Genomic DNA, 20094 nt, shown 5'->3' with positions numbered 1-20094 from the left:
TGAAGTCTATGTGGATGATATGATTGCCAAGTCTAAAACCGAAGAGGAACACCTTGTCAACTTGCGGAAGTTGTTCGAAAGGCTGCGTAAGTACCGATTAAGATTGAATCCCGTCAAGTGCACTTTCAGGGTCAAGTCGGGAAAATTGCTTGGTTTTATCATAAGTTAGAAAGGGATAGAGGTGGACCCGGACAAAGTGAAAGCCACCCTTGAAATTCCCGAGCCACACACCGAGAAGGAAGTCCGAGGTTTCTTGGGATGCCGAAATTATATAATGAGGTTCATATCGCAGCTAACAGCTACTTATGAGCCTCTCTTCATGCTATTACGCTAGAACCAGTCCGTCCAATGGAATGATGACTGCCAAGTGGCATTCGGAAGGATCAAGTGATGCCTTATGACTGGCACCAGTGCCTAGAAGACCCCTCATTCTATACATGACTGTGTTGGATGAGACGATAGGGTGTTTGCTGGGACAGCACGACGAGTCCGGGAAGAGGGAATGGGTCATCTATTACTTAAGCAAGAAGTTCACGGTCTGTGAAATGAACTACTCTCTACTTGAAAGGTCGTGTTGTGCCTTGGTGTGGGCAGCCCATCGTCTAAGGCAGTACACGCTGAGCTACACCACTTGGTTGGTATCCAAGATGGACCCAGGCAAGTACACTTTTGAAAAGCCTGCTCTCATTGGACGGATCGCTTAGTGGTAGGTTCTGCTGTCAGAATTTGACATTGTTTATGTCACTCAAAAGGCGATAAAGGGAAGTGCCTTGGTAGATTACCTAGCTTTGTAGCCCATCAATGACTACCAACCTATGCACCCAAAATTCCTGAATGAGGACATCATGGCCTTGTTCAAAGAGGAAGTGGAAGATGAGGATAGGGACAAATGGATAGTGCAGTTTGACAGCGTGTCCATTGCACTAGGCTATGGAGTTGGGGCAATTTTGCTTACCCCTGACGATCAATGCATACCTTTCACAGCTAGGTTGGGCTTTTACTACATGAATAACATGGCTATGTATCAGGTGTGTGCCCTTGGTATTCAAGTAGCAATCAACTTCAAGGTCAAATTACTCAAAGTATATGGAGACTCAGCCTTGGTGATCCACCAGTTGAGAGGAGAAAGGGAGACTAGGGATCATAAGTTGATACCCTATCAGGCCTACGTCAAGAAACTGACAGAGTTCTTCGATGACATCTCCTTCTACCACATTCCCAGAGAGGAGAACCAGATGGTCGATGCACTTGCCACTTTGGCATCCATGTTCCAATTAACCCCGTATGGGGATTTTCCGTACATCGAGTTTAGATGTTGCGGCAAGCCTGCATATTGCTGCTTGATAGAAGAGGAGCAAGATGGTAAACCTTGGTACTTCGACATCAAGCGATATATCAAAGACAAGGAGTACCCACGGGAGGCTTCCGATAACGACAAGAGAATGTTGCGAAGGTTAGCAGTCGGCTTTTTCCAAAGCGGAGATATCCTATACAAAAGAAACCATGATATGGTCTTGCTCCGGTGTGTGGATGCCAGGGAGGCTAAGCAAATGCTCGTGGAGGTGCATGAGGGATCCTTTGGGACGCATGGCAATGGACATGCCATGGCCCAGATGATTCTGAGGGCAAGGTATTACTGGCTCACTATGGAAAACGATTGTTGCCTCCATGTGAGAAAATGCCACAAGTGCTAGACCTTCAAGGATATTGTCAACACTCCTCCCGTGCCTCTGAAAATCTTGGCAGTGCCTTGGCCATTCTCTATGTGGGGAATAGATGTGATTGGAGCTATTGAGCCCAGGGCTTCGAATGGACACCGCTTCATTTTGGTCGCCATTGACTACTTCACCAAATGGGTTAAAGCGGCTTCATAAGCCACTGTGACAAGGAACGTGGTGGTTAGTGTCGCAACCTGCCCTCCGATGGTGTGTCTTCCATTGAAGGAAAACGTGCGGAGTCACCACCAATGTTTATTCAAGGAAAACGTCAGAAAATCCAAAATGGAAAAGGTCGAGGGTCTGCATATTTTGAAAATGAGGGTTCGGGAGTTGTTTATGCACGGGGAAGGTATTAGCACTCCACACGCCCATCACAAAGGACGGAAACCTCTAATTAAGTGTGCAAATCATGACTTCAAAACTTTGTATTTTCCCTTTTTATGTTTTTATGTCTTTTCCCCTTTTTTATGTTTTTTTATCTTTTTGGGGTCGACAAGGGTGTTTCCCTCGCTCCTACGTATTCCTCAATTGCGATGAGGAAATTAGACGTACGTAGTTCTTTAAGAACTGAATGTTGGTTAAATTGTTTTTTTTTTATCTTTTTGGAAAGATTGAATTTAACCGAGCAAAAGTCGTTTAGGGCGTTGGACCTTGAAAGGATCTTTTGATTTTTGAGAGGAGAGAATCGTTAAGCCGTTGGACCTTGAAACGATCTCTTGATTTTTGAAAAGAGGAGAAAGAGTCATTTAGATGTTGGACCTTGAAACGATATTCTCAAGATTGAAAGGCGAGAATCGTTAAGGTGTTGGACCTTTGAACCATCTCTTGATTTTTTTTATGAAATGAAGAAGTTTATGAGTTGGTTTTATTTGGTTTTGGCTCGTTAATCTTCAATCCTTTTTTTAGAAATAACTTGTGGCGCTAATGACCGGTTAAAACTTATTTTACATTGATGAAAAGAGTTTTCGACACAAACGATCGGTCGAAACTTATTTAAACAATGGTTAAGTGAGATTACAACACAAACATTCGGTTGAAATTCATTTAAACGGTGAATAAGTGAGATTACAACACAAATGATTGGTTGAATTTTATTTTAACAGTGATTAAACGAGATTACGGTATGAACAATTGGTCAAAACTCGATTTAAACAAAGAAAAAGATCACCGATGACCGAAGAAGGAGATGAAGATGCACAAACAATAAAGGGGACCCCTAAGGGTCCATAAACCAAATTCAAATCCTTAAAGCAAGCACTAACCGAATGAAGAACGAAGAACGAATGATGAACGAATGAAAAACGATCAAAGAACAAATGACGAACGGTGTAGGAATCTCTCATGGAAACGTTACGGAAGCGTCTCAGCCTTGATTTTCTTCTTCTTTCTCCTTCTTTTCACTAATTTTAAGTGAAACATGCTTGCCAAGGGTGATGAACCCCTTCCCTTCAGCCTCCCATACCTTTTTATAGCAAAAATAGGGGAGGAGCTTGCCGCCCAACTCGCCCAGGCGAGCTGGTTGCTTCTCACGAAATGGACCATTTTACCCTTATCTTGAGTTTCTTGCCCATTTCCTTGATGTAAGCTCCATTGGAGCTTGTAGGCCTAGGATCTTCTTCATCAATAGATTCCTTTGCTTCTTGGAAGATAAATGGCAGCGGGATGGAGAAGGAAGAGAGAGAGGAGACGCCACTTCAAGGAGAAGATGAGTCTAGAAGAAGCTCACCACCATAGGAGGCCATGGATAAGAGCTTGGAGGAAGAAGGAGATGAATGAAGGGAGAGGGAGAGAAGAGCATGAAATTTTGTGCTCTAAAAGAGCTATGAAATCTAAAGTTAATATTCAAATGATCAAAGTTGAAAAACAATGCACACACATGACCTCTATTTATAGCCTAAGTGTCACAAAAATTGGAGGGAAATTTGAATTTCAATTGAATTAGTGGAGCCAAACTTTGGAGCCAAAATTTCACTAATTATGATTAGTGAATTTTAGTTATGGTTCAGCCCACTAATCCAAGATCAATTCCAAGATTCTCCACGGATATGCACAAAGTGTGACTATATGATGTGGCAATGGGGTGTAGTAAGCAAATGCTCACCTCTCCCTCTAAAATTTAATTGGATTGGGCTTCTACCAATTCAATTAAATTTATTTCCAACCACACACATCAAATATTCACTTAGTGCATGTGAAATTACAAAATTACCCATAATACAAAAACTAGTCTAGGTGCCCTAAAATACAAGGGCTGAAAAATCCTATATTTCTAAAGTACCCTACCTACATTATGGAGCCCTAAAGACAAGGCCCAAAAATAATGAAACCTTAATCTAATATTTACAAAGATAAGTGGGTTCGTACTTAGCCCATGGGCCCAAAATCTACCATAAGTCTCATAAGAACCCTAGGGCCTTCTCTTGCATCTCTGGCCCAATCTACTTGGAGTCTTCTATCCAATACCCTTGCGGGATAGGATTACATCATTCCCTCCCCCTTGAAATGGATTTGACCTCAAATCCCGAGGTTCTTGAAACTTATTAATTCTTTCCTCGACACCTGTAAAAAGAATAAAAACATATGTATTAGTTATGTTTGGTTTGTTAGAGTACGGTAAGGACTGAAAACCCCTTTCCTGGCTATCTTCCCATAAGAGAATATAGTTCCTCACCAACTCAATGAGTGGTGCTACAAGTATAGAAAAATATGGGATAAATCTTTTGTAAAAGTTTGTTAAGATATTGAAGCCCCAAATTTCCGTTATACTTGGTGGAGTAGGCCACTCAGGAATGACCTTTATTCTCTTAGGGTCCATGGGAAGCCCTTGATCACTATTTAAAAAGTTAAGGAAAGTAATGGAATAAAACATACCTTTTTCTTTATTTTTATGCTGATTATTCCTACAAAAAATTACGACAAGCCTAAGGTGTCCCATATGAGTACCTAAGTTTGTATTGAAACTAAAAATAAGAACAAACCCACCTAATGAGTCCCTATGTACACAAATCATGAAGTTGTTGGGTGCACGATTGATTTCACAAAAGAGGGTTGCACCACTAAAAACATTCATCATACCACCTATTTTAGGGATTCGGTGCCTAATAATACCTATTTTGGGCACCAACAAAGCACAAGGATTTAAGCTCTTGCGAACCAAACCCTCATCCAACAACTCCTTTACTAGAAGAATAAACTCAAGCCCAAGAGGTGTGGCAATGCTAACAAGTGTCTTTTTACAAAGGAGAAAATGTGGAGGTTGTCTAAGAAGGGAAATTTCTTTAATATTTGTATTTATTTCAAAATGTCTTTCCTTCTTAGCTAACCTCTTGGAGGAGACATTTACCTCCTTACACTCTTCCTTAACCATTAAAGGTTTTCCTTCTTCTTGGGGGTAAATTTCTTCACTAGATTCTTCCCCTTTTGCTTCTTCACTTTCACTAGAGGAAGGTGAAGTAGTAGCCTCATATTGGCTACTATAAATGTCTTGGCTCCTCATAATCATGGTTTTCTTGGTGGGGCATTGAGAAGTAATGTGTCCTCTTCCAAGACATTTAAAGCACTTTATAGAGCTAGTCTTTTCTTGGGAACTAGTCTTAGGGGTGTATTTCTTTATGGTCTTACCCTTATCTTCCTTAGGTTTTGAAGGTGCAGCCCCCAAAATTCCATGGGCTTTGTCCTTCCTTGGATAAGAGTGAGAGCCATAAGATTTTGAAGAAGGCTTTCTTTTAAGTTGTTGCTCCACTCTTATACAAAGTTGGACTAGCTCATCTAGGTCCCTATATGGAAGGAGTTCAACCTTGTGCCTCACTTCCATATTAAGTCCACTAAGGAAGCTAGCTATGCTTGTTCTTTCCTCTTCCCTAAGTCCAGCTCTTAAAAGGAGTAGTTCTATTTGTTGTCTATATTCTTCAACACTCATACTTCCTTGTCTAAGCCTTTGGAGCTTGTCCATAAGCTCCCTTTCATAGTAGGAGGGAATGTTCCTCTTCCTAAGGACACTCTTAAGATCATTCCAATACTCTACTAGAGGATCCCCATGAATCCTTCATTCCCTAACAAGGGAAGTCCACCAATAGAGGGCATACCCTTGGAAGCTAAGGGTAGCCAATGGAACTTTTCTCTCTTCGCTAATATGATGGCAAGCAAAAAGTTGTTCAACCTTCATTTCCCAATCTAAGTAAGCCTCAACATTATCTTTTCCATGGAAATATGGGAGGCTAATGTTAACCTCTTGAGGCCTTCTATCCTTTCCTCTTCTTTGGGAGTGCTGTTTAGTATGTGAACTATGACGCCATCTATAATAGTCGCTAAGTTCTTCACTTAAACTCTTGCAAGAGTCATGACTACTATAGGAGGCATGTTTTTATCTTTTCATTTCTTTCATTATTTTTCTTCTTTCTTCCTCTCTTGTTTTCTCTCTTTCATCTTGACTTATTTCTTCCACTCTTTTTTTACCTTTTTCTTTTCTCTCTTGTTTTTCTTTCCACAACTTAAGGGATCTCAACTAATCTAATATCTTATAAAAGCCTTAGCAGTAGAACCCTCACCATTAACACTAGATGAAGAATTAAGACTCATGTTGGTTCCTAAGTTATGGTTCTTTCTTGTTGGGGGTTTGAAAAAAAAGGTAAAAGAAACTATGGTTGAAACTAGCCAAAATAAACACTAAAAGAGGTGTGAAAGATAAGGTAAAAACTAATTGGTAAAAGGAAAGCTATCTAGGCGGTTTGACAATGGAGGGTAAAGGAAATAAGCTATGAAAGTAAGCAAGAAATTAAAGTGCAAGAAATGCAAACTAGGCGGATCCTAAGAGTGTTTGGATGACCTCATTTAAGGTTCCCAACAAAACACTCACTATCCTAAGGGAAAATTGCCTAAAATTATTACACACAAATGGAAGAAGGGTGAACTATTGGAGGCTCCCAAGTTACTTCCAATGAAAGGCCTTTTTGTTACAAAATTTGAAAGCAAAACAAATTGACAATTACAAAATTACAAAAAAAAGTCCTCAATTGTGGTGGCTATTCTCTCTTTAGTATTTCACTCAATTTGGAGTGCTTCTTAGTCCAATAGCTCTTAAGGTGGTTGGCCCCTTGCTTCTTGACTCAAATTCTTCAAGATATGGCACCAATCCTCCTTTCCAATTCCCTATATGGCAACTCACAAGCAACGAAACAAAGAGACAAGCAATAACCAAAGACAAAAAAAATGAAATAAAAGCTAAACCAATAGAGTTTTAACAAGACAAATTTCCAAGGATTATTCAACAATTAAAGCAATGAAAAGCACAAAAAAGCAAGCTAGGACTCAAAGAGAAACCTAGAATGGCTCTAGAGTAGAGTAGAAAAACTCTAAAAAAAAGACTCAAGAAACCTCTAGTTTTGGCACTTGTTTTCACAATAATTTTCAATTGAAATTTCAGAACTAGGATTGGTAAAAAATAGGCACCAATTATAGAAAAAATTTTGAGCCAAAACAACAAGCACACTTTCCTTTCACTTTTTTTTTTCCTGGACACTGATTTTTCTGCCAACTTGTGAGATTTTTCTTATTTTTTCCTTTAATCCAAATCGCTTGGTTCTTTTTTTATAATTTTGGTCCCGATTTCTAGAAAATTCAGTAAAACTTTCAGCTCAAAAAACGTAGTGACCAATTCCCAGTAATTTATACAAGTTTGTATGTTCAAGTTGCCAGCACCAGCGATTTCAACCTAGAAATCAAGAGTAGTGTTTATGTTGCAAATGATGCATATGACCAGGATAACTTGTGATATGACACATATTTACTAATGGGATATTTAACTTTGGCTTGGAGGTTTGGTTCATATTTAGTTGGAGGTTGACCACGATTAGAGCGGGGTAGAAGATTATATTGGACTATAGTAGACTCAGTGTTTGGTGTGTTGGTGGTCTCACACAGACAAGGATCAATTTCATGATTAGTTTAATCTAAATTAGTATTATCAAGGGTAGGATCAAGAGAAACAATTTCATGATGAGTTTCATCTACATTAGTATTATAAGAGATAGGATCAGAAGGTACCTCTGAAGAGTCAAGCCGAACTTGTGGAAAAGATTGAGCCAATTGGTTATGATCAAAAGACACTGTATTATCCAAAAAAGAATTTTCCATCTTTGGGGTTAGCTCACTTCTTGCAGAATGATCCTCACACGATAATTTATTTTCACAATATAATTTTATATCTGAGATATCAAACATACTAATATCATGATTATGCACTTCACTTTCATTTCCTCCCTAAAGTGTAGAATCAACATTAAAAGAAATTGTGCTCATTAAATGTCACATCCATAGAGATATAAAATTTCTTTGATGGTGGATGGTAAACACGATAACCTTTTTGAGTTGATCCATATCCAACAAAAACACATTTGATAGGTCGTTCTTCAAGCTTTGTACATTGATGAGGGTGTAAGTGAACAAATATAACACATCCAAAAATATGAGGTGGTAAATAAACCATGGAAGGAAGGATACAATGATCAGATAACACATCTAGAGGCCTTCTAAAGTTAAGCACACTAGAAAGGGTTCGATTAATCAAATAAACTGCAAAGCTCACAGCCTCACCCCATAAATGAGATGAGACATTACCATCTATCAAAAGTGATCTTGTCACCTCTAATATATGTCTATTTTTCCTCCCAGCCACTCCATATTGTTGTGGTGAATAAGGACATGTGGTTTGATGCAAGATTCCATTAGAGTTCATGAACTCTATTAATTCAGTCTTAAAATATTCCTCTCCATTTTCTGATCTAATGACCTTAATATATGTGTTCAATTGTGTAGCTATCATCTGATGAAAGGAACGAAACACATCACACACATCACTTTTATGTTTAAGCACATACACCCAGGTTACCCGAGTACAATCATCAACAAAATTGATAAACCATTTTTTCCCATTATGCGTAGATTGTGGGGCAGGGCCTCAAACATCTATGTGAATTAATAAAAAGGAAAATCAGTTTTTTTATTGCTTAAAGGAAACACAACACGATGGCTTTTTGCCTTTACACAAGTTTCACAAAGAAAATAAGAAATATTGCATTTATGAAATAGCGATGGAAACAATTTTTTAAGATAACCAAAAAAGGGATGTCCCAATCGCCTATGCCATAGCCATAGTTCCTTTTTGTTTTTATCTTGTATGTGTTCATTCACAAGACAAACCAATGCTCCTTTATGGGTTTGTTGTGAGATATTTTCCAGATAATACAGTCCTTCACTCTCTCTACCACTGCCAATCTTCTCCTTGGAATGGATGGTCTAAAAAAGACCATGGGTTGGATAAAACGAGGCAACACAAGAATGTGATTTGGTTAATTTGCTAACAGAGAGAAGATTACAGTTTAATGTAGGAACAAATAAAACATCAGGAATCGATAAGGAGGGTGAGAGGCATAGAGTACCTACACCTTTAATAGGTGATGAGACCCCATTGGCATTAATAATAAAAGTTTTAGAACAATCAGGGGAAAAACTAGTAAATTTATGAGGATCACAAGTCATATGATCAGTAGCACCTGAATCAATTATCCACTCACTAGCCCTAGTAACAACAGAAAGATTAAGAGCAGAGTTAGATATACCTGACTTAGTCACAAATCCAGCACCAGTAGAAATATGGCTCTTGGAAGTAGCGTCTACCTTGGTATTGGGAGTAGTTTTTCCTTTTGGATGCCAATCCGGATAGCCATGGAGTTTAAAACATGTCTCCACGACATGATTATCCCCATTGCAATGGGTACACTTGCAGATTCCTTTCTTAGAATACTTCTTAACAGCAAAGGTAGTCCCTATAGTAGACTCACTATCAAGCATAGCCTCTTAGCGGTTTGCCTCGGCACAAACAGTTGCATAAACTGATTGAACATTTGGAAGGGGAGTGATAGCATGGATATGACCATGAACTGCATCCAAATGTGAATCCAGGCCAGCTAAAAAGACATAAACTCGTTGGTAATTAATCATGTCGTTGTACTTCTCAACATCTTTAGGGCATTCCATGGTACGATTCGTGATAGTATCATACTCCAACCATAATCTTTGCAATTTACCAAAGTATGTAATAACAGAACTTCCATTTTCCTGAGTAGAGATTACCTCATGATATAATTGATATGACCTGGACGCATCCTGGTTGACTGAGTATGTTTGCTGCACAGTGTCCTAGATGTCCTTTGTCGTAGCTAAGCGAATAAAGAGGGATTTGATTTCCTTCGTCATGGAGTCCAGAAGCCAAGACTTGACTAGGCAGTTTTCATCTTCCCATGCTTCATATTCATCAGATTTCTTGTTTTATGGTGCAGCCTTTGTTCCAGAGATGTAACCCCAACGTTTTCTGCCTTCCTCTGATCTTGTTCTGTGCGTTCAATGACCACTCGACATAGTTGGTGTCGTCAAGCCGTTCAGGGGTGAGCGCTTCGTGCATATGGGTAGCAGGGGAAGTCCCAGAATCATGTTTCGCCGATTGATTTTTATCAGAAGGAGCCATCCGAAATATTCAAAGAAATAAAGAAGCACAAATTACCTTTAATAAAGAATCATGTTTCGGCTCTTGATACCATATAGAAAGGTTTAAAGAATAAGTCTGATGTATTTTATTCATAGAATAGTGTTGTATATATATATACAAGGGTCCTATAATTCCTCATCTATTAAAGGAATGACAGCTGCACAAATTACCTCAGCTGTAATAAAGTCTAAATTACAGCTAACATAATATTTGATTGCCTAATATTAGTTAATAGAATATTGGACATATCTTAACACGAACATCCATAGGTGCTAGGCTAGGGGAATCTCTCGTGATCACGATTCTCAGGCTCATTTTTCATGTAGTGACTGTTATGGAGAGAGATGCAGCAGATTTCTGGTTTTGGCTTTTATAATGCAGCTTTACATTTTATGTTCAGACTTTGACTCTGTAGCTTCATATGTTGGCTAATGGTTGCCTACTGCATCGCTTCTTGTTGGTACTACTTGTACCTAGCTTATTCATTGGCTATTGTTCAAAAAAAAAATCGATTAATCCAAATTTACTATTGTAATTTAAGGAAAGTCCTTCCCCTATCTTTTAAGAGGTCATGCGAACCAGCATGACCTGTGGAAAGGATCCAACACTCTTCATACCAGGTTATGAGAAGGTGGCATGGATAACTGGAATTAATTTATTTTCATTCCATATGTGCTTAAGGGAATGAGTGAGAAAGGAATTGGGCACAAAAATATATTAAGTCAAGCATCATATTGTCTTATATGGATAAGAGTTGGATGAGTGACATTTTAATGGCTTAGGAAGCTAAACAATAACTAGTGACTTTTTTTATAGCTATGCTTATGCATAAGAGGCAGTTAAAGATAACAAGTGACATAGTATAGTTATTTAGATCTTTTGCTTGTTTATGCTACAAGATAAGAATAAAATGTCTAACAACTACACACGCACAAAAGTTAAAAATAAAAAATAGATTAACAAATAATGCTAGTTCACTTGTATCATAAGATGCAAATATTCTGTTCTATACAAGGAACCAAATCTGTAGATGCAGATTATAAGACGCAAATCACTATAGAGGAACCAAGTTTCTATCTATAAGGTGGAAATTACTGTCATAAGATGCAAATTTATTAGTTCCATACAGGGAACCAAATTTCTCTGTTCTATACAAGGAATCAAATCTGCACTTCTGTTGTGTTCATAAGATGCAAATCTCTATAGAGGAACCGAAATCTGTAAATTACTGGCAGGGACAGAACAAGGGAAATTATGTAATATATTTAGAGAAATGATGAGTTGCAAAGGTTGCTCACCCACAGTTGTGTCCTGCAATGGATTGTTAAGAGTAGAAATATTTCGTGTTGGAGAAAGGGTGGAAGCCAGATATTATCACATATATAGAACACGTTCACAGATGGTCTTTATGAGAGTAAGATGATGGACACAAGTAAAACCCTTAGGTTGTGTTGTGGCATTAGTTTCTGGACATGAGGCTTAAAGACTGATATCACTATGTACAATCCATACACTTTGTTCTTCAGGCAAAGTGGAGCTTTATTCAACATTTGAGGCAAAGGAAGTGCGAAGGAGAAGGACCAAAAGAATAGGACACTATGGGAAGGATGAACATTGTTAGTGCCTTGGTGAGTTTTTAGCTTTCTTACGAGATTGTTAGATATCTCAACAAGTTTCTGTCTTTTGAATTGATTATTTGATTTTGGATTCAATCATAAAATTCTTATTTTTTTTATCTTTTTATTCACTTAATTATTTCTCATTAATATTTAGAGAAAAAATAATTTAGTAAGGATAAGTAGAAAAAAATAATTAATACATTTAAAAATTAAAAGATGATTCTATAAGAATAAACAAATAAATTTTTAAAAAAAGTTTTATAATTAAGTTCATAATGATTAATTGATATACTTTGACTACTATGGGAAGGAAGAAGGTTTTAATTCCTTTATTTATTAACTTTCAATTTTGTCCCGCGCTATATCTCGGTTTGCCATGTAAACTCACATGGAAGTCACCTTAGCAAGTTAATTCCCAAATTAGCACCTTAGGCAGTCCATTAAACCTTTTTTGAAATAAATGTAAGTCTAGAAGCTAATTTCACAATGCCTCTCAATTTCAAGAACATAATAGCTATTTACTCAATTAAGGTATATATCCATGTTCTGCTTCTCGTTGAATATCTTTTTTTTTTATATAAAAAAAATACTTCCGTTATGAAAACAAATAAAGGTATTGTGGGATACAAAAAAGTCGTTGTAGGCATATTTTGGATTACAATGCTTTTAGGCATGTCAATGGAAGCTTAATCACCCAGTATTACGTACATATGACAAATAATCTCATCTAGTTCTTTGAGTGGCAAACAAGCAAAACGAAAGTGCATGTCCAAGTAAGCATATATTCCAGAGAGAACAAAAACTCACTCTATTTTATACGTACTATCCAAATAAATGCAATCCGTGGCAATTCCTTTATCCATTGAGCGCATGGCTATTTTGCTAATCTACATGTTACAAAGTGACACCTCACAAAATTAAAGTGAAAACAGAATCAACTTTAGTTCATGTTCAAGCATCCTCGATCACTTTACTGCAGCCACCCACCTACTTATATATTGCAGCCAACTTCTCTTCTCTTCACTCTGCTCAATTTGTGAGATTCCAAAGCAATTCTTTGCTGCCAACACAATGGATTCAAGAGCTTACATCCTTAGAGTCACCATTGCAATTCTTTGCATCTCAATGCTAGCTTCCACTCTTTTCCCTGTGTGTGGTAAAGCATATAATATAATCCTAATACACATACTTATTCACTTGTCTAGTTCCAGCTTCATTTTTTGTCAGATTTTTTTTTATTGCATAAATGTTAGTCGTTAGTTTGTTAATTTTTGTTGATGAGAAAAATTCTAACTCAATCCATTTTTTCTCATTTTTTTCCCTCAACCATTAAGTCAATTTTATAATTATAATTCCTATTTTTTTCAATGTTACGCTAATTTTCTTTCCCCCTTTTTTTTTTTTAATTTATAGATGCTATAAATCATGGAAGAGCAATAAGGGGTCACAAAATCCGTAGAAGCTCCCCAATCAAATCTTTAAAGAAACTGAAAATAAAATCTTTAAGACATTTAAACAAGTACACACCATTTGATTCATTTGGGTACTCAGACTTTGATTCATATGGGTACTCAAACTTTGATGATTCATATGGCTCTCCCTCTTCCCTACCCTTACCACCTTTCAATTCACTAGCACCACATCCACAACCTACACCATCAAGTTCCATTGCTCCTCCAAATTTGGCACCTCCAAGCATAGGTGGCAACTCCTCTCTCCCAGCACTCTCACCAGTTCCAAGCTCACCTCATGGTGCTGTCTTTGGGCCACCAAACCCAAGAAGCATGCCACCACCTCCTTATCCCTTAAGCCCACCAAAGCATGCTCCAAGCCTAAGCCCACCAAAGAGTGCTCCAAGCCTAAACCCACCACCACTAGTGTACCTCCCACCTGTTGTGTTCCCACCACCCCCTTCACCTTCTACGCACCGCAAAAAGCCGCCACAATACGCACTTTGGTGTGTGGCAAAGCCCACGGTTCCTGACCCAATAATTCAGGAGGCCATGGACTATGCCTGTGGGTCTGGTGCGGATTGCAAGTCAATTCAGCCCAATGGAATGTGCTTCCAGCCCAACACTTTGCTGGCCCATGCTTCGTATGCCTTCAATAGCTACTGGCAGAACACTAAGATTGGTGGAGGCACGTGTGATTTTGGTGGAACTGCCATGCTAGTCACTGTTGATCCAAGTAAGTATCTATGTCATATTCAGAAATATTATTAGATTTTAACATGCATGTACGGTAAATATAAAAGTTTTTATGCTATTAACTAATTAATTTTTTTTTATAATTTTTAAGTATATAATTGTTAAATCAATAAATTTATCATTTATATAAGTTTCATTAAACATAGGAGCTTCATTCCTTTTTTTGGGTGAATTTTATTTCTAAATTTGTGAGACTCACTTTAATTTTTTTTTTTTGTTGAATTTAAATAAAGAAGAGAGTGTATTTGAAAAAGATAATGTTAGAGAATGTCGCTAGTTCTCATGCCATCTTTAACCTTTGGAAAGTGCATCACGTGTCCTCAATGTGAATCAGTGACCATATAAAGAAAAGAAAAAACAAAGCTGAATTTGTAATTTTTATTGTTATTAATTTATGGATTAGTATAATATTTATTTAATATTGAAAGTAGATGTTGTTGTGACAATATGGTGTCATCGAAACTAAATCATTTGTACACAATGTTTTTTTATTCTTCTTTTTCTTAAAAATTTTACTTGGGATCCCTTTAACGTCACTTAATTTGTACATTTTCATTAATTAGGCGACTCGAAAGTTTTCGCACTAAAAGCATGTTATACCTTAATTAGAGATAATTACGTAAAAATGAAAAGATTAATTAACGAACAATATGTAATTAAGTAGCATTAGGAAAATCTAAATAGTTTCATATAAATATAAATTGAGTAGATAAATCTAAGTATTTGTCGCGTATTTCACATCCCATGCTTGCTTTGCTTTGATGACAAAAACGCGTCACTTGTTTTCAGTACATATTTCACTTTAGGTCGTCGTTTTATGGCTTCAATTTGAACCTGTGGGCTAGTGCTACTTGCTGTACACTGACCCTTTTTCTTTTTCTCTCTCTCAAATCCACGGTTTTGCGCAGGCTATGACAAATGCAACTTCATGTTGACTTAGCTGCCCTTGCCATATAGCACATGTTTGGAGACATAATGTTCAGTGTTCAAATATTCTCTCTCATCCCAACATGGATTTTTGATGTAACAATAATAATTAATTCCCTGGCCCATAAGTTATTGGAGCTACGTAGGTTGTCTTTCCCCCCTTTCTTCTCGGATTATTATAGCTGTCGTATTTGGAAGTATCTTATCTTTTTTGTAATAATCTCATTATTTTTATCGCCATTTCATTATCATGTTCGTTTTGTTAAACTTTGGAAATTACCCATATCTAACGAAAGCAACCCTCTTCAGGTAATAATCTCGCATAACACAATAGGATGCGAAGTTTTTTCTCTTTCTTTATAGTAAATTAAACAAATAAGAATTAAAAAAATTAAGCAGTAAAATATTAATTATTTTAGTTTTCAAAATTTTCATTTATTATATAAATTAATTTTTGAAAATAAACTTGTTTTTAGAGAATGAAAATAAACTTCTCACTAAGTAGACAATTTCAATATGCTTGGTAAACTTATTTGTTCATTGATTTTCTTCTTTAATGTTATTTGGTGTGTGGTTGTGGATTGGGAAATTTGGGGGTGCTAACTTAGATGAAAATCCTTAGCCAGTTAGTCGGCCACCTTGCACCTTCACACCCATAATTTAAAGAGAGAAAACCAACAGTTCTAAGTAATTTGAAGTGGTCAAAACAATACAAATGATTTCTTTTTAAGAATTAAATCATATATATTTGACCAGGCTAATTAAAGTTGGATTTGTTTAAACATTAAAAAAAATAACTTTAAAATAAACGCTTATGATATAAGCGTATTTTTAAGTAATAAATAAGATTTACTTCTTAAAATAAACAAAAAATATATATTTTTAAGTAAAAATAATTTAGACGAACAGACTTAAAAAAATTACTCAATTTTATTAAAATAAACGCTTATTTCAATAAAAAAATTTAAAAAGCTAATTTTGATTACTTTTATAAAATAAAGTATATGGTTAGCAAGCCAATTATAGATAGCAATATATTACGTATTATATATATGCTATTAAAACAATAAATCTAATATATTTTTTTCAATCTAGTTATATATGTACCCAACCAAACCAAGCTCATATTTTATTGGAGGCTGAGGGTTGGTTCTTACAAAAAAGCCCATTAGCATACGCTATAAAATAAAAATATCTAGAACCACAAAATATTACTCCATATCTTTTTTTTACAAAAAAAATTATTAATTATATTTTACTAAAATATCTTTAATTATGAGTTATTTCTCTAATTATATTTTCCGACTCTAACTTTATCTTTGTATGAAGAAAATTTTGAAAATTTTACTTTGTCCCTTCATATACATAGTCAATGAAAATTAAATTAATAAATGCATTACTGACGAAAGAGATTAAAAAAATTAAACATAATACAAATACTTTTGAAAAAGAATAAGAGTATGTCTCATTAATTTTAAGGGCAATTTAAAAAACAATGTAAGTAGAAGAAAAATTTAATGCCACTAAGGGTTCATTTGTAGTGGTTGCATTTTAATTTTTGGGTTAAACAATTGTTAAACTAAAATAGAGCAAAAATGACCATTACCTCAATTTCAAAAATCTTTTACCTTGTGTTTGGACGAAGAATTTCAAAATTTCAGGAAATTTGAAATGTCTAAAATATGAATTACTTTGATTTTATTTTCTTTCATTTTTCAAATATTTTGTTTGAATAAATCAATTCAAATTCCTTAAATTTTAAATCCTTTGTTTAAATAGGACAATTCAATTTTCTCGATATGCAAAATTTCATTTTTATATTTTAAACAGATGAAATTCAATATTAAACTTTGTAGAAAATAAACACTATCTAATTTTAAAATATTTAATTAAATTTTTTTCAAAATATTTAATACTTTAAAAATACAAATATTGATAATTTTAACAAGGGTTTTTCAATCAATTAAAGTTAGTAATATTTTTAGGCCAACATCAAGCATGGCTATTTTTCGGCTGACGTTGATTAAGATTTTTTCTGCAAACATCAGGCCTAACTATTTTTTAGCTGACATTGGCTAGGACATAGCTATTTTTTAGTCGACATCAACAAGTATTTTTTTGGTTGACATCAACTAGGATTTTTTTGGCTAATGTTGACCGAGGTTTTTTGGCTGATATCAACCAATTCCATTTTTTAGTTGATGTCAGCTAGGATTTTTAGGCTAATGTCGGTTAGGTTTTTTCGGTCAAAAAAACTATAACTAATTTTAGCCAAAAAAATCCTAGTCAATGTCAACTCAAAATAACACTAGTCGATGTCAATTGAAAGAACCCTTGTCAATGTCGACCAAAAAATCCTAACTAATTGGCCCGAAAACTCCTAGCTAATGTAAGTCAAGAAACCCTAGTCGATATTGGCCAAGAAAACCTAGTGAATGTCACCAAAAAAACCTTAGTTGGTTTTGGCTAAAAAATAACACTGGCCAATGTCAGCCTAAAAAAAATTAGCTAATGTTGGGTGAAAAATAGCTCTAATCAATGTTAGCCAAAAAAATCCCTAGCCGACATTGGATAAAAAATAGCCTTGGTCAATACCATTTAAAAAACCTGTTGGACCTTGTGGCCTCAATAATCTTAAGAGGGATAGGCTTAGAATGCAGAAGAAGCAACAACAATCAATTTAATAATGTTCTACCAACATGCAAGGCAAAATTGATTGCAATAACATAAATGAGATAAGGGAAGAGAGAATGCAAACACAGTTTTATACTGGTTCGGCCACAACCCGTGCCTACGTCTAGTACTCAAGCAACCCACTTGAGATTTCCACTATCTTTGTAAAATCCATTACAAAGTCTGAACCACACAAGGACAACCCATCCCTTGTGTTCAAGAATCCTTTACAACAAGAGACTCACAGTCTCTTAACCAATCTCATTGAATAAGAAGAATGAAAGAAGAATTCTCTCTTCAAGAGAAGAATATTACAATGAAGATCCATGGATGAACTCTTAATGGATTTGCAAGTGTTTGTCCAAGAGTTCTTGAGAGAGCATTTGGCAATGAAGTTCTCTTGGAATCTCTCTCATTTTCTTTTGAGAGAGGATAAAACATTTTGGCCAAGCAAAACTCTCTGCATAAAATTTGTGCCCAAGTCACCTATTTATAGGCCTTTGATGGCCATTCACAAATCTAATGAAAAGATGTGACTGTTGGCAGATTTTATGAAAACTTTCCACTGGTAATCGATTACAATGTGTGTGTAATCGATTACACAGTTATAATTTGAAGGGTTATGACTTTTGAATTTGAATTTCCAAAGTTCCATTGCTGGTAATCGATTACAGGCATATGGTAATCGATTACATGTTGAAAATTCAAATTCAAAACATTTTTCAAAAACTATTTCTCAACCCTGTCTTCTGGTAATCGATTACACTTCCTGGTAATCGATTACCAGAGCCTTGCATGTCTTGAAAGCACTTTGTTTTAAGGCAAGACTTGGTCTTTAGTGAATCTTGAAACAAGGCTTTGTTTGTTGAAGCAATCTTGAATTATTCTTGAAGCAAATGCTTATCATTTGAAGCAGCCTTGTTAGATTCTTCTTTGACATCATCAAAATCATGTATACATACATTCACATTCTCCCCCTTTTTGATGATGACAAACATGTGATTTCTTCTCGACACCATCAAAGCTTGCATGATTTACATCTCCCCCTTTCTCAAGCAAATTCTTCTTGATATCATCAAAATCTTCATGATTTACAAAACCTAGTCAAATTCTAAAAAACCCTAACTGACATAAGCTAAAAAACCCTAGTCGGCATCAACTTAAAAATAGCACTGACCGATGTTGATCGAAAAAACCCTAGCTAACATCGACTAAAAATAGCCTGGCTGATGTCGGCAAAAAAACCTTAGTCGACGTCAACCGAAAATCTGTAGCCGACATTGGCTAAAATATCCTAGCCAAGGTTGACCGAAAAATCACTAGCTAATATTGACTAAAAAGTAGCTCTAACTAATGTCGGTTGAAAAAGCCTAGTTGGCATCAGCCAAAAAAACCATGGATGTCGGTCGAAAAAACCTACCTGAAGTCAAGAAAAAACAACCTACCCGGCATTGGCCAAAAAACAACCTTGGTTGACATCATGCAAAAAAAATCTTGACTGAAAAAATCTTGGCAGATGTTGTTAAAAAGCAACTCGGGTCGATATCAGTTGTAAAAACCATGATCACCCCTAGTTATGAGCATTAAGCAAGCGAGAGAGTTGCGAACAAGAATGTTAGTGAGAGTGAGCATCTCCAAAAGATGAATTTCAAATTCTTTATCTTTTTAGAGAATTTGAAATCCTATTGTTTTAGTTGATAAAAATGATTCATAAAAATACCAAAATTTTACCCTTTCAAATATTCTATCCAAACAAGTTATTTTTACCATGAATCATTTGAAAACCCCTAAAAAAATGAATTCCCTTGTTGAATTGTTGTTAAGACTAGATGATCCACACATCTCTTAGGTTTTTATGAAAACAAAGATATAAATTTATGTTGACCGATTCTTTAAATGTAAGTAAATCAGTTTTATTAGTGGAGGCAACATGAGGTAAGATTTATTCCATTCTGAATACTTATCCACTACTCAATAACATATTTGTTCCCTATAATAAGCAATCATCAAATCAATCCCAACACACATCATTGTTTATGACTTAATTAAGGTGTAATCCATTTGTGCTATGTTATAAAGGTATAATTAATAGGAACATATATTTGATAAACAATATTATCTTTCCTTTTATATATGCCTAACGGTTGAATTGAGATAATAAGGACAGATTCAGAAAGAATTAATCTAGGATCAATTTCGACGCATATACATCATTTGTCACCAGCTAGAATCAGAGGATCAAAGATTGACGATGGTTATAATTTTGAATGCTCAAGATCCTACACTGATATGCTCATTTGTCAGTATAAATAATGTGTCAAGACTTCATAAAAGAACAACGAACAATTTATCAAAAACACTATACTCAAGTTCAAAGTGAAAGAAAAGAAGTGAGAAGCATTGTGCTT

At 35.7% G+C, this 20094-nt stretch overlaps 2 protein-coding genes across 2 annotated transcripts; both read left to right on the top strand.

The window, feature by feature from the left end:
- The first annotated feature begins 845 nt into the window (after nucleotides 1–845).
- On the top strand, nucleotides 846–1694 carry LOC102665939 (uncharacterized). Its single transcript, XM_006606630.1, has one exon. It carries the CDS (start codon nucleotides 846–848, stop codon nucleotides 1692–1694), a length of 849 nt encoding a protein of 282 aa, XP_006606693.1.
- An 11039-nt stretch (nucleotides 1695–12733) lies between these two features.
- LOC100791660 (WW domain-binding protein 11) lies at nucleotides 12734–15326 on the top strand. Its single transcript, XM_006605523.4, has 3 exons — nucleotides 12734–13035; nucleotides 13293–14066; nucleotides 14995–15326. Exons 1-3 carry the CDS (start codon nucleotides 12951–12953, stop codon nucleotides 15024–15026), a joined length of 891 nt encoding a protein of 296 aa, XP_006605586.1. The 5' UTR covers nucleotides 12734–12950; the 3' UTR covers nucleotides 15027–15326.
- The last annotated feature ends 4768 nt before the right edge of the window (nucleotides 15327–20094 follow it).

This window comes from Glycine max, chromosome 20, assembly GCF_000004515.6.
Source record: "Glycine max cultivar Williams 82 chromosome 20, Glycine_max_v4.0, whole genome shotgun sequence".
Taxonomy (NCBI): Eukaryota; Viridiplantae; Streptophyta; class Magnoliopsida; order Fabales; family Fabaceae; genus Glycine; species Glycine max.
This window is presented reverse-complemented; position numbering and strand designations above follow the sequence as displayed.

Bases quoted from the DNA above. Each gene is read 5' to 3' on its own strand.
- LOC102665939 (XM_006606630.1), top strand. From the start codon at position 846: ATGGCCTTGTTCAAAGAGGAAGTGGAAGATGAGGATAGGGACAAATGG.
- LOC100791660 (XM_006605523.4), top strand. From the start codon at position 12,951: ATGGATTCAAGAGCTTACATCCTTAGAGTCACCATTGCAATTCTTTGC. The intron at 13,036-13,292 runs GTAAAGCATATA...TTTAATTTATAG, and splicing joins CACTCTTTTCCCTGTGTGTG to ATGCTATAAATCATGGAAGA. The intron at 14,067-14,994 runs GTAAGTATCTAT...GGTTTTGCGCAG, and splicing joins GCTAGTCACTGTTGATCCAA to GCTATGACAAATGCAACTTC.